The 14,303-nt window shown below is 37.4% G+C and overlaps 1 protein-coding gene across 1 annotated transcript; it reads right to left on the bottom strand.

Moving 5' to 3' along the window:
* Positions 1-14: 14 nt before the first annotated feature.
* Positions 15-10,555, bottom strand: pnocb (prepronociceptin b). The gene is made up of 3 exons (XM_053614474.1): positions 10,420-10,555; positions 2,624-2,816; positions 15-1,605 (listed from the first exon to the last, which is right to left on the bottom strand). The coding sequence occupies exons 2-3, from the start codon at positions 2,744-2,746 to the stop codon at positions 988-990; spliced, it is 741 nt and encodes a 246-aa protein (XP_053470449.1). The 5' UTR covers positions 2,747-2,816; positions 10,420-10,555; the 3' UTR covers positions 15-987.
* Positions 10,556-14,303: the final 3,748 nt, after the last annotated feature.

The following is a 14,303-nucleotide window of genomic DNA, read 5'->3' as shown; positions in this document are numbered from 1 at the left end:
TAGAAAATAAAGCTCATGGGAAGAATAAAGAGATGAATTATTCACCTCAGAGATCATCTATTATATGTCCCCTGTTTATGATCATACTCACAAAATCGATCTATATCAGGGCTGGTTTAAATCTAAAATCTGTGTGTGGGGGGGGGCCCTCTAGAGGGCAGCAATGCTCCATTGATATAATGTAAGCTCAACTAGATTCCAAGGAGTAGTATTCTAGATGGGGATCTAAAATGGCTCCCTATCCAACACATAGTGCTGAACAGATGGTTATAAATTGGTAACGTGTAATATCTTGATTACACCTCGGCTCACCTTAATAGCAGTGTTAATTACATGTTAGTAAGTTTTATTATAACCCGTTAACATGTACAATTTGATGATAGAAACATTTATTTCTGGGGAATTTAGTACACATGAAGCATGTGTGGTGCACCATATCTGATGATAATGACTCATTTTGATTTCAGCAAGCAACCCAAAAGTTCTTGGTGAGTAGTAATGAGACTTAAATCAAAAATAGGATTAAAAAAAAAAAAAACATCTTGAGTCATTCCTTGTTTGCAATTAACCCTTATTGAATGTGATCAACAGTGTGCAAGACAGGATGATAAAATAGATAAAGTGCTTTTCCATTCATGACATTCAACTCTTCAGAGGACAGACAAACGACCACAGTGCTCTGCGATTCCTCCTACATCCAGAGCTGATATTGATGGACATGCTCAATGTAAGTTTCAGTGCATCGCTTTTATTTCTGCCAAGGTTAAAACTCAGCCAGCGGCTGAAATTCCAAACCAACAGCCTGTTGATTACTGAATTAATGAGCACAATGAGCTCGAAATATCAATAGTGGAAACAACCAAACAAACAAACAAAAGAAAAGAAAACATTCCTTGTTGGATGCAATTTTGTTAATATCTTTTAGCTCATCTTGGATGTGGTACATGATGGAGGTTAGAGGAGAGATCAGCACCTGCTGGAGGGTGGTTAAACCTCATTCTTTTGTCGAACTGCAGCTGCAGACAGGTTGGAGAAACGGCCCGAGCGGCCCGTGCGTGCGGTGAGACTCAGGTACTGCCTCAACAGCTGGCTCACCCGCTTCTGGTTGTTCCATTTGCGGGCTGACTTACGGATCCCGATGAAGCCACCGTAGCGCTTCTGCAGGGGTCTCCCAGAGCTCACCAGCTTACGGAAGCCGTGGCGGCCTTTCATAAAGCCACCAAAGCGTTTGGACAGATTGATGGCGGTATCGCCATCTTGGTCCTGCTCTTCCCCCTTGTCAACTCTGTCTTGCTCCTCCTCGTCCTCCATACCGGAGTCGAGCCCCAGGTCGTAGGTTTCCCCAAACTGATCCGATTTTTGTGCCTCCCCGGAGGGTTCGTGACTGCTGAGCACCTGAGCCATGTGGCGGAATCGCTCCAAAGCTTCTGAGTATTCCATGCCCTCGTCCTCCATCTTCACTACGGCCAGAGGCTTTTCTTCGTCTTCTGTACGCTTCAATAAATCATGTGTAGGCAATGCGGCTGGGTTTAGACTCACCACTTGGTAGCAGAGATCCCAGGTATGAGCTGGGAACGTCTGGGCCTCACATTCCAGCAAACACACCTGCCGACACATCATGTCACGGGCTGGTTAGACAAATGTGACTTTACTAGAATAGCCCTATTAGTGCAATGATAAGAACTAAAAGGTACAGAGCATAAAATTCCTCATTTTGTCCCTGATTATAAGCCATACTGTGATACCGTATCACTCCACATAGTGGCTGTGACACTGTTCATGGGTGTAGGAAAGGGTTCTAATGTGCCAAATGAGGCAAACTGTCTATTACTTAAGAAATAGAAATCGTCACTTGTGTTGGGAAAGGCTATTTAAAAAATTTAGCTCCATACAGCGGAAAGCTCTGACCACAAATTAATTACCCATTGCAAATTAAATACAGGCTACAGAGGATTCTCAGTGCCAGGTGGGAATGTGTGTTGGATGGAAGAATTTGTACATACAGTATGTCTGGTATATATATATATATATATATATATATATATATATATATATATATATATATATATATATATATATATATATATATATATATATATATACACACACACACACACAGATGCGTACACATATATATATATATATATATATATATATATATATATATATATATATACACACACACACACACAGATGCGTACACACATTTTTGTACGCATTCATGTATTCAGCAGGTAGTCCAATGTGAGCATGTGTGTAGCTGAGAAATGAAAGAATGATAACGTGATGTCTTCCCAGCCTGAGAAAATCCCTGTTGCCACTCACTAAACACCGTCCACATAAGTGGCAGACTTTTCTCCAGCCAATTATGTACATATATTAACTAAATTGACTCAGGCGCAGTTTTTTGCATCTTCGAACCCATTAGGAATTTGATTAAAGAGCATTTAAGCAAGAGTAATTTAATTTACATGAAACAGCCCAGGATTTTGTTGAGTAACAAAACTAGACCTTTTGCTCGGTGCTTACACAGACAGTGTGTGAAATGTAAAACGTGATGTGAGACAGAGAGAGAGAGAGAGAGAGAGAGAGAGCGCGAGAGAGAGAATAACTCATCACTCACAAGGGTGTTGAAAGTTTGCTGTGGAGGCAGGAGAAGTGCGCAGGTTAAACAATCTCCCTGGCAATCGCTGCGACTAGGGACACACAAACTCAACAACAGCAGGACCCAAAGTGGTGTCTTCATGGCTTCTTCACGGAAAAACCCCAGAATGGAGTTTTGAGCTGGAGTGCAGTGTAAAAGGTCGCAGGATTCGCTAAGTAAAAAAGTGAGCAAATAGAAGTGTAAATAGGAGTCAAGTCAAAAATGAGTCATTAAAAAGCTAATTTGTTCTAGCACTTACATGAAAAATCAGTTTTATTCGGCTCAGTATCTCTAATGAACACACGCAAAAAAAAAACTTTTTGCAAATATTTTTACAAATACAATGCCCTCCACTAATACTGGCACCCATGGTAAATATGAGCAAAGAAGGTTGTGAAAAATTGTCTTTATTGTTTAACTTTTTGATCTTTTTTTAAAAAAAAATTCACAAAAATACTCTGCTCTCATGGATATCAAACAATTGCAAACACAACACAGGTTTATCCAACAAATATATTTGTTAAATATAGGTGTGCAACAATTATAGGCACCCCTATGGATTCATATGAGAAAAATATATTTGAAGTATATTCCCATTGATATTAAAAAAAAAAAAAAAAATTGTACACCTTGCTGACTTGATCAACCATGACTTCCTGTTTCATAGGTTTATAAATTTGAGGTAAGAGATAGGCCTAATTCCCTTACTCATTCATAACAATGTGTAAGACCATGGAATATAGCTTCAATTCGAAGTCACCTACATCAACGCAAGTTGTTTGGAAGGGTTTCCAGAAAAAAGCCTCTACTCTCATCCAAAAACAAACTCAAGCATCTTCAGTTTGCCAGACACTACTGGAACTACTGGAACTGGAACAAATGGGATCAGGTTCTATGGTCAGATGAAACCAAAATAGAGCTTTTTGACAATAAACACCAGAGGTGGTTTTGGCGCACATAGAGAGGTAGCCATATGGAAAGGTACCTCATGTTCACGGTTAAATGTGGTGGTGGTTCTTTAATGCTTTGGGGCTGTTTTTCTGCCAGACGACCTGGACATTTTGTTAGGATACGCGGCATCATGGACTCTATCAAATCTCAACAGATATTAAATGAAAACCTGACTCCCTGTGAGAGAAAGCTGAAAATGAGCCGTGACTGGATCTTCCAGCAGGACAATGATCCAAAACATACATCAAAATCAACACAAAAATGGTTTACTGACCACAAAATCGAGGCCATCCCTGCCATGGCCATCCCAGTCCCCTGACCTGAAACCAATAGAAAACCTGTGGGGTGAACTGAAGAGGAGAGTCCACCAGCATGGACCTCAAAATTTGAAGGATCTGGAGAGATTCTGTATGGAGGAACGGTCTCAGAGCCGTTGCCATGTATTCTCCAACCTCATCAGGCATTATAGGAGAAGACTCAGAGCTGTTATCTTGGCAAAGGGAGCTAGCACAAAGTATTGACCAAAAGGGTGCCACCTTGCACACCTATATTTAACAATTTATTTATTTTTTTTGGTTAAACCAGTGTTTTGTTTGATATCAATGAGAGCAGAGTATTTTTGTGAACTTTAAGGTTAAATTATAAAGACAATTTTTCACAGCCTTCTTCGCTCATATTTACCAAGGATGCCAATATTAGTGGAGGGCACTGTATACATAGTATACCTCTAGGTCATTTTAAATAAAATCTGGTTAAAAATATCAAACAAAAAAGTAATTTTAGTCCCTGTTCACATCTAGCCATTCTTATTTAGAATCAAACCTGTGCACACATTTGCCTTGGGAGAATACAGAAGAAAAATAAGAATCCTAATATTGTATCATTACACAACAATCATATAACACATTTAAAACTATCTCTACGGCTGGTCAAATGCCAAAGAAAAGAAATCAGTTTTTAACTTAATAGTTAAGGTAGGAGCTGTTCTAATATGTAGAAGCAGGCTATTCCAAAGCTTAGGGTCAGCCACAGCAAAAGCACAATCACCCCTAAGCTTCAATCTAGATCTGGGAACCATTAGTAGTGCTTGAGCACATGACCTTAGAGTTCTAGAGAGGTTACGAAAGGATAGGAGCTCCGTAAGGTATAAAGGAGCAAGATTGTTAAGAGTAGGAGTGTTTGGAGGATACTGCACATACAATACAATTGGGTATGTGCAATACATTAGGTATTTCAAAATATAAACAGTAAAAAGAGATGTTGTGTGTTGTTAGAACATTCATTTTTAAGTTATAGATGATGAGGGTTAAACAATGCATGACACATCAGACTTAATGTTTTTCACACACAGGTATCATGACCATGTAATATAATGTGATAATATCCTGCTCATATATTATTCATTGGTGTTTCCCTGAACCCCTACACTGAAATAGGATAGTTCCTTACTTGTTAATTAGGGATTACATGCAAAAAAAAAAAAAATCTGTTTTACAGTACACTCTAATCATGAGCCTGTATTGTTTACCACCTGAGATGATACTCTATATGAGAAATCCAAAATGCTGTACTTCACTTCTGAATCTAATACCCATGCTTGCGTTTGGATTCATTTGAAGTACGTGCTTGCATTAGAGACGAATGGCATGATAATTTCACGGTGCGATAACTGTTGAAGCCAATTTCATGGGTTTTTGATAGTATCTGCCCAAAACCTCATGGTGTTACTGAAGGACCACAGCGCTGCAGCAGTGTCAGTATTAAATTACTTGCTTACGGAAGCTAGAAGAGGATCACGTCTAGCCTTTCTTATTTAAAACAAAATAACATAGAAATAAAAATCAAAGCAGTCAGTGTCGTAGTAAGTTTTGAGGAAAGGTTTTATACCAGTATAGTAAAATATCTATAGTGTTTGTATTATTTCATTGTATATGGATATACAGTCACTCCTCAGCTTAAATATACATCAGCATTGATGTATATAAATGACAGCGCATACTGTGTAAAAGTAATTATTTATATTATAATCCACATGCTGCTATTTATTTTCAATTATCTACCCACAACCACAACCACAGCACTGCCACTGAGGACAAATCTGATCAAATGAGGCACTGAAGAGGACATTGTATGCCATATGCCATTTAATTGTGCATATCTCCAGCCTGGAGCAGACGAGCTATCAAGTGAAGTGTCTTGCCCAAGGTCAACGTGTTAGAATTAGAAGGACATTGATGTAGGATTTTAGAACTTGAGCTTTAATTGCACACCTTCTTGCCCCTGGTTCAAATCTTTAACCATGAAGAAACTCGGAGATTATCAGTCTTCACTCCTTTTTATTTTTATAACCCTATAGCACAGGCTGATTACTCTTTCTTAGCACATTATGTTATAGAAGGCAAAATTAAACATTCACCATCTGTTTTTCCCCCGTTCTAATGTTCATTAACGAAACTCATCATAGGCCTTAATTGATGTCTGAATTAGCATGTATGGCATAATGAAGAGGAAATGAAAGAGAGCGAGAGAGACTGGGAGCAACAACGACTCTGAGTCACTGTGCCAGCACACATTAGTCACGATGAGATTAGGGCTTCACACACTTCTTATCGACCTTTAACCAAAAATCAACCTCTGAACTGTAATAAAGTCGGATAAAAAGGAAAAAAATTACAATCTTTCCTCTTAAACTTTCTATTGAGTGAACAGAAGTAAAGCAGTGATTACAGGCCTATAATATACTGTACGAGGTGAGGCCATTTATGATGGGAGAGTGATCAAAAACATTTTTCAGCCAATTTAACCTCACGCACGATTAATGCAGCTCAATTAATTTTCTAAAAGTTGCATGATGGAAATTCTTTTTTCTTTTTTAATCGCCCTCACTATAACTCTTCTCGGAGCAGGTTTTTAGAGATAATACGGGAAATTAAAAGCAGGCCGTGTGAGACCAATGATTGCAGCCAAAGAGACGAAAGACCATCAAATGTTTCTCTCAGTACTTAACTACTTTAATGATATTTTTTTTTATTATTATTGTTCTGTAGTTATTATACATATATGTTCTAATAACACTTTCATATTACAGTTTACAAGAGATCTCTACAGTACAGAAGATAGCTATCAGAAAAGTATCTATGGTCTTTACTTTCAAAATATCATGAATATAGTCCAGTGTATCTAGTATTTCCGATTATGATTACAATAAAGCAAATATAAGATTTATAAACCCATTTGGATTAATTCCTACTCGTTTCAAGCTTTAAAAGTTCAAATTCTACTGGCAAATAATACTTTCTATAAAAATTTGCAAAATTATCTGCCAATAGAATAAGACAGTCTAAAGCCTAAAATTAGTAAACATGTCTAGAAATAGGTTTAATAATCATATATGTGGTGTATTTTAACTGTACGTCTGTAATGGGAAATACTATATAAATTAACTATATATATTTTCACTTGCTAGGATCTGAATATTTTTGCAGTGTATAATCCAAATTTCCAGTAGGATGAGGCCACTGACTACATATACTGCAGCTGACCTCAGTGTACAGCCCATGGTTATAGTTTTAAAATTGGGTGCATTCTATAGGGTTTTGACACCATTCCTCATTAATGTAGTGGTGTGTTTGTATGGGGCTGCATGCTGCAGTGAGAGATTGCGAGTCTCCACTCACATACCCTCAGGGAAGAGCCGTGAAATGATAAATCTGAGGCAATTCTAATCCGATTAAAGCAGTCCACTGCCGTTCTCCCATCGAGGAGCCACCTGATGCTATCAACTCCACGGTAAACAGCTAGATCCATTTTTCATTCCTGAGGCTACAATCCATCTGCCCATCCAATTTGATTGCACTATGTTGCAGGCTGGGGACAGATAAGCAAATCTGGATGTCCTCACTATGATGTCTGACGCTGTATACGTAGAAGTACGGGTAGCTCTCTAATTGTCCATGTCCCCCGCCACCACCCCAAATCCAACCCCTCATCACCATCCCGCCCACGAGAAGATTAAATAAAACACACCTCATTCCAACTTTATTACATAGTAATGAAATAGCCCACATGTTTTGCTGCATTCAGCAATTTCATTTTACCCTTCGCAATGGCGTTATATGCTAATCATCAGGACTCTCGTCATGTCATCACCATTTTCAGTCAGATGCGGACGCACGAGCTCAGTCACTTTAATTGCCAATGCATTGATACCCCAAAGCTATGGCGTCTGTGGAGATGATTTTACTCTGCCTCCACTAGGAAAGTAGCAATTATTGTATTATCTCCCAGTGCCCATGAGGGACTTTATCGTAAAGCAATCCAAGGCAGTGAATGGATGCTTAAGGAATGGAGTTTGGTGGAGACATTTACAAAAAAACGCTTACAAACTCAATGAAATTACCACCACCCTCTCTACAGGCTCAACTTTAGTGGAAAATGGATATGAACTCAATCTGTCTCGTCGTGAGAAATTTCTCATCTTATTGCTGCTTTTGAACCGAAATGAAGGGCCAGTGTAGTTCAAGTTTTATATCCAAATGCAGATAAGCGACGACTAATGGCACATTTCAAATTCTTCGCTTCAGTACAGCACATGCTCTTGAAAAAACTCACGATGGTGTAAGTTCAGAAAAGGCTAACCTCATGGTCAGAGGTGTAATATGTGACCGTTTCTTTACGGTGATTTAAAATGTAAAATACTCAGGAATTATTTGATTATGTGATATAGCACCAGTACTTGAGCACATCAAATGCTTAAACATTTGATCATGAATATTTGCCATTATGAATGGATCTAAGGAGAGATTTTCCTCTTGCTGTCTGTGTGCACTTCCTTTCACTTACAATTTGCATGTTGCATATTTTAAAACTCACACTTTAATAAACACACACTTTGATTTCATATTGACTACATGAGCAGGAAAGAGGAACATCATTGTGCACATTAAGCAGTTCATTTGATTCGTGGCTTACTTGCAGTACAAGCATTAATTTCCTGACAGATGTAACCAATTATAAGATGTTAAAAGCAACCACTGTAAGAAATTGCACTCCTATTGGAAAGGAGAATTGGAATATGAGGCAAAACATGACTGTGGTATTAAAATCAAATCATTTTCAGAATAGAGCCTTTTACTTGTATTCAGTATTACTTCCTAAGCATTTTTATGAAATAATATCTAGATAAATGTATGTATATGAAGGTTAAACTGAATACAATTAAAGATGGCTAGTCATGCTTAGAGATATTACGTTGGTTTCATGGAACATTTAATAAATGACACCAAATTAGGAGTACCGAGACCACGACAAACACTGCAGTCCCAGAACACTCTTGATTGGCGCAAGACGATATGCATGCTTAGACTTCTGATGAGGAAGAAATTACAGCTGGGCATTTCAGTTCAGTCGAATGGAAAATAAAATGTTGCTTGCGTCAGGATTATGACAAAAGCAATAATAAAAGATCGAACAAACTTTAAAGTACCCTAGATTTTGGTCCATTTTTCGTCTGTAAGTACTTTCAGTTCTCAAAGTTCAGGTTTTAAAATGTAATTCATTGTCTTCTGGATAATTGAAATGTAATTGCTGATAATTCATCAGCAAATAATTAAACACACATAAATTATTTACACAGTTGTGGGCATTATTTTGGATTCATATTATTACGGTTAAGATCCTCTAACTATTTTGTAGTGATTGTGTAGTATTTCTGTAGTATTTTATAGTAAAGGCAGGTGTTACTTGTTGGGTAAAAATGTTCATTTGGAATGTAAATAGAGAAAATGATACAAAAGTTGCACGATGGAAACTGAAGCACTGAAGAATTCATTCTATGTTGTTAGGTTGATGCTAGTCAAACGGTTCCCATCAGAGCATTTGCGTTATGTCTCATCAGTCATAGCTTCAGCAGAACACTTACTGGTAAACCTGTCTGTAAAATTAGACATGATTGAAGGTAAAATAAATAAATAAATATATATATATATATATATATGATATATGTGATATATGTGTGTATGTGTGTGTGTGTGTGTGTGTGTGTATATATATATATATATATATATATATATATATATATATATGATATATGTGATATATGTGTGTATGTGTGTGTGTGTGTGTGTGTGTATATATATATATATATATATATATATATATATAAAATCAAGCTCCGTTAACCTGCATCTTCAAAGCCACTAAGGTGTTTTAGATGAAAGCTTGGGCCAGTGTGTCCTATCAAACCATGGAGGGAGAGAGCAAAGTTCTTGATCCCTGCATGGTTTTAGTAATTTTTCTTCACCATTCCAAAGAAACTTTATGAGTAAATGTAAAATAAAACTGAGCCAGTCATAAGTTTTAAACCGCTTCTGTGAACTCCATAAAATCCATGTAAGAAATTATATATATATATATATATATATATATATATATATATATATATATATATAAGGTATTAAGAAAAGGTATACTGATAAAACAGATTGTGATAACTAAAATAACTAATATATTCTTTATTAAGAAGTGAGAATTAAGAATTAAGAATTGCTTAGTCATTATAAATTGTCACATGGGATTTGAAAAGCACTGCAATGATCATGAATTTCCTTTGACTAAAAAAACAGTCAACATGCCTGTAAATATCAATTACAATGCTTTCTTTGGTGTTGATGATAATGATGAGTAAACTAAAGCAAAATAAACAATAAACAATATTGGGCAATATATAACCACTTTGGAAAGCCTGTTTAAAACTAGATCTTGTCCACACACACACACACACATACACACACAAGGAAAGAGGACAAAGACGTGCCAAGCCTTACCTGCGCTCCGGTGCTGAGGAAGTCGTTGTGTTCTCGCTCACACACACTGACTCTTCAAGTGAGGCAGCAGTGTCCAACCCACAGCCTTGTTCAACTGCTCGCCTTGACGCTCTCTCCTCTCTTATAACAACCCGCCTCTTCCTCTGGTTCACCCCCCCCCCCAACATCCCCCTTCCCTCAACACACCCTCTGGCTCTTCCGCTTCATAGACAGGGACATAGTAAGGTGTGTAATTGTGCATAACTTGAACTAGCAACCCTTAGTCAACGCTGACGTATATACTTTCACCAATAACGTCACTTCTGCTCCTAAGCTCCCAAAAAAGGGACTTGTGCTAAAAATAAATGAATACACATCTTCTGCTTAGGTGCGATAATACATGCGTATGAATGACTGTCATTTTGCATAAAATGGAAGCCAATGGAAAGGAGGATCATTTGTAGCTAACGGGTGCATCCAAGGAAAAAACAACAACAAATGCTCTCAGGGGCAAAGAATCTTCTCAGTGGACTGCTGAGGCATCACAGCTCAGAGCAAATGGAGAAGGAGAAAAAGATCAAGAGTATCATTTGTCAATTAAGAAAAATGTAAGGATCCATGGATCATTCAACAGTCTTGATTTTGTGTATTTAAATCCCTGTTTTCCTGTTTCCTGTACAGAAAATCTATCGTTTACAATATGACTATGTCACCAGTGCGAGAGGGCAAATGCTCCCTGTATTGAACCTGTAGCTTGTGGACTGTTGCTCATGACACAGACTGGACCCAAACCGTAATTCTGTGCTGCACCTGTGTGTGGTAGTTTCTTTTTGTCAGGTATACCCATGGGGTCAACAGTGACCCGTTACCAAGCAACGTGATGTTGAAAGAACAAGTGGATATAAAAAGTCTACACACCCCTGTTATAATCGCAGGTTTTCGTGATGTAAAAAGAAAAAAAAATAACCTGAGATAAATCATGTCAGATCTTTATCCACCTTTAATGTGATGTAGCAACCAACAAAATTCAAGTGGAAAACAAATAGAAAGATTATAATAACTTATACATAACTAATACATTAATAAATCACCTTTTGCCTGTAATACAACACTAAGTCTTTTTTTGGATAAGAGTCTAATAACTTAGCACATCTTGATCTGGTGAATTCATCTCATTCTTCCTTGAAAAATGCTCCAGATCTCTCAGATTGTGACTGGATCTCCTGTGCACAGCCCTCCTTAAGTTATTCTCCAGGATTTTATGATAAGATTTAGCTCTGGGCTCTGACAGGGCCATTCCTAAATGTTGATCTTCTTCTTCTGAAGCTGTTCTTTTTTTGACTGGGATTTGTGCTTTGGGTCATTATTGTCATTATAAGTTTTCTTCATGTTCAGCTGTCTAACAGAAGCATGTGCCTAGATAGATTGGAATAATTGCTCAGAGAAGCAATTATTGCTGCTCATCAATCTTCGAAGAGTTATAAGGCCATCTACAAACAATTTGAAATTCACCATTCTACAGTGAGAAGGATTGTTTACAAATTGAGAGCCTTCAAGACAGTTGCTAATCTTCCCAGGAGTGGGAGTCCCAGCAAATTCAGTCCAAAGTCAGACTGTTTAATGATCAGAGATGTAAAGGCCTAGGCCTCTGTAATCACATAAAAATGTTCATGTTCATGACAGACCAATCAGAAAAAGACTGAACAAGTACAGAACGGTGGCTAGGAAAAAACCCCTTCTCTCCAAAAAGAATATGGCACCATCACTAAGGATTCCAAAATTGCATCTGAACAAACCACAAAAGTTCCTGAACTATATTCTTTGACCTGATGAGACCAAGGTGGAAATGTTTGGTCATCATGCACAGCACATCACGACAAACATGTTTTGCAGCCACAGGACCTGAAAAACATGCAGTCAACAATGAACTCCACTTTATCCATCTATTCAGTCCAGTAGTTGGGTCATGCAAGAGGACAATGATCCCAAGGACAGCAGCAAATAGACATCTGAGTGGCTAAAGAAGAAAAAAAAATCAAGGTGCTGGAATTACCAAGTCAAAGTCCGGACTTCAAACCCATTGAGATGTTGTGGAGGGATCTTAAGAGAGCTGTGCATAAACATATGCCCTCAAACAACATGAGATACTGATAAAGTTTTGAATAAATTAAAATTGTTACCATTTGTAAATTGCTGTGTTATAAGAGGAATAAAACACTAATGAGTCAGAATTCTAGCACTAACGATAGCAGAATTTTCACAAATAAAGGGAGCATTTTTTAGTTAATGCATTTTTTTATATATAACCTGATGAGACACACTGATCAAGAGTATATGTGAAAAACAAATAATGTCAGGGTAATTAGGTGTGCCTAATATTTTTACTGCAAAACCTGGAAAATCTGTTAAACCCAATAAAACTATTTCAATCAGTTATGGCTATGTGGTTTTGCTAAGCCCATGTAAAATATGCTGTTAGAGATTTTTGATCTTAATGATAATACCTTGGTGAAAATATTACATACAAAAAAAAAACAACAACACAAATCCTAATTTAAATCAGTTTTAATCCAATGTAATTTGAATCAGTTCCTGAATATGGATAAGGTTAACAACATACAATGTACCAAATATTTATCTTTCTTTACTAAATGACTAATAGCGTATGTGTGGATTTGAGCTTTTTTGAATAGAATCCCTCAAGATACCAGGACTAGTTTTCCACTCAGGCTGATTTTTCGCAATATTTGCATACCACACCTTGTCACACCTTACATTTGGACTTATATTTTGAACATAGCAAAGGCCCAAATAAATATCTTCAAGATTTCTACAGATGAAATTCATCAGCTGCTGTGTCACATCATATTACTGGGGTCTATGAATCCCAGGCACTGCATCAAGGTCCAAATACATGATGGAATAAAGCTACCTCCCCCCACTCACTCACTCGCCCAGCACCAAAGTGAAATTGAAAAGTCAATTCCCCACAAAATATGTAATTAGGTGAGCAGGCATATTCACCTGTGTGACGCATTGTGCTCAGCCGACTCTGCTTGAAAAGCCATTTCGCTGCCTTTCATCATTCCTAGCACAAGTTTTATTGTCTTATGAAGCGATGAAAGCACCGATGCATGCCCAAGCCATTGGAGAAGACACGGCTTTGGTTTATGGGAAGCACAAGGCAATCAGCTGCCAAGACCTTGATGATGGTTATTACAACTGGTCCTTTAATTTCATCAGCCAAAAAGGGGGAAAAAATGCAAGCAAGTATTTAATGACGTAGATCAAATAATCATTTTTCTGGGAAAAACAAAGCAGGAGCAACTGATACTTTTTAAACTAAAAAGGCCCAGGAGATGTCTTTTGAATTAATGAAATTAATGAGATATACTGTGTGTGTGTGTGTGTGTGTGTGTTAAATGATATACAGTCCCCTCTGTAAGTATTGGAAGAGCAAGGCCAATCCATTTGTTTTTGCTAGGCATTTGGGTTTCAGATCAAAATCTGACTATGAGATGATAGATCAGAATTTCAGCTTTCATGTCCTCATATTGACATCTAGGTGTGTTAAACAAATTACAGTGGTGCGTGAAAGTTTTTGAACCCTTTAGAATTTTCTATATTTCTGCATAAATATGACCTAAAACATCATCAGATTTTCACACAAGTCCTCAAAGTAGCTAAAGAGAACTCAATTAAACAAATGAGACAAAAATATTATACTTTGTCATTTATTTATTGAGGAAAATGATCTAATATTACATATCTGTGAGAGGCAAAAAGTATGTGAACCTTTGCTTTCAGTATCTGGTGTGAACCTCTTGTGCAGCAATAACTGCAACTAAACGTTTGGGGTAACTGTTGATCAGTCCTGCACATCGACTTGGAGGAATTTTAGCCGT

This window comes from Ictalurus furcatus, chromosome 25 (genome assembly GCF_023375685.1).
Source record: "Ictalurus furcatus strain D&B chromosome 25, Billie_1.0, whole genome shotgun sequence".
NCBI classification, from domain to species: domain Eukaryota; kingdom Metazoa; phylum Chordata; class Actinopteri; order Siluriformes; family Ictaluridae; genus Ictalurus; species Ictalurus furcatus.
Note: the sequence above shows the minus strand (reverse complement) of the source record. Positions and strands in the feature narration are given on the sequence as shown.

What these genes read in the sequence shown, in the direction of transcription:
- pnocb (XM_053614474.1), bottom strand. Translation starts at nt 2,746, where the DNA reads ATGAAGACACCACTTTGGGTCCTGCTGTTGTTGAGTTTGTGTGTCCCT. An exon ending in AGCAAACTTTCAACACCCTT is followed by an intron (nt 1,606 to 2,623) that starts GTGAGTGATGAG and finishes ATGTGTCGGCAG; the next exon opens with GTGTGTTTGCTGGAATGTGA.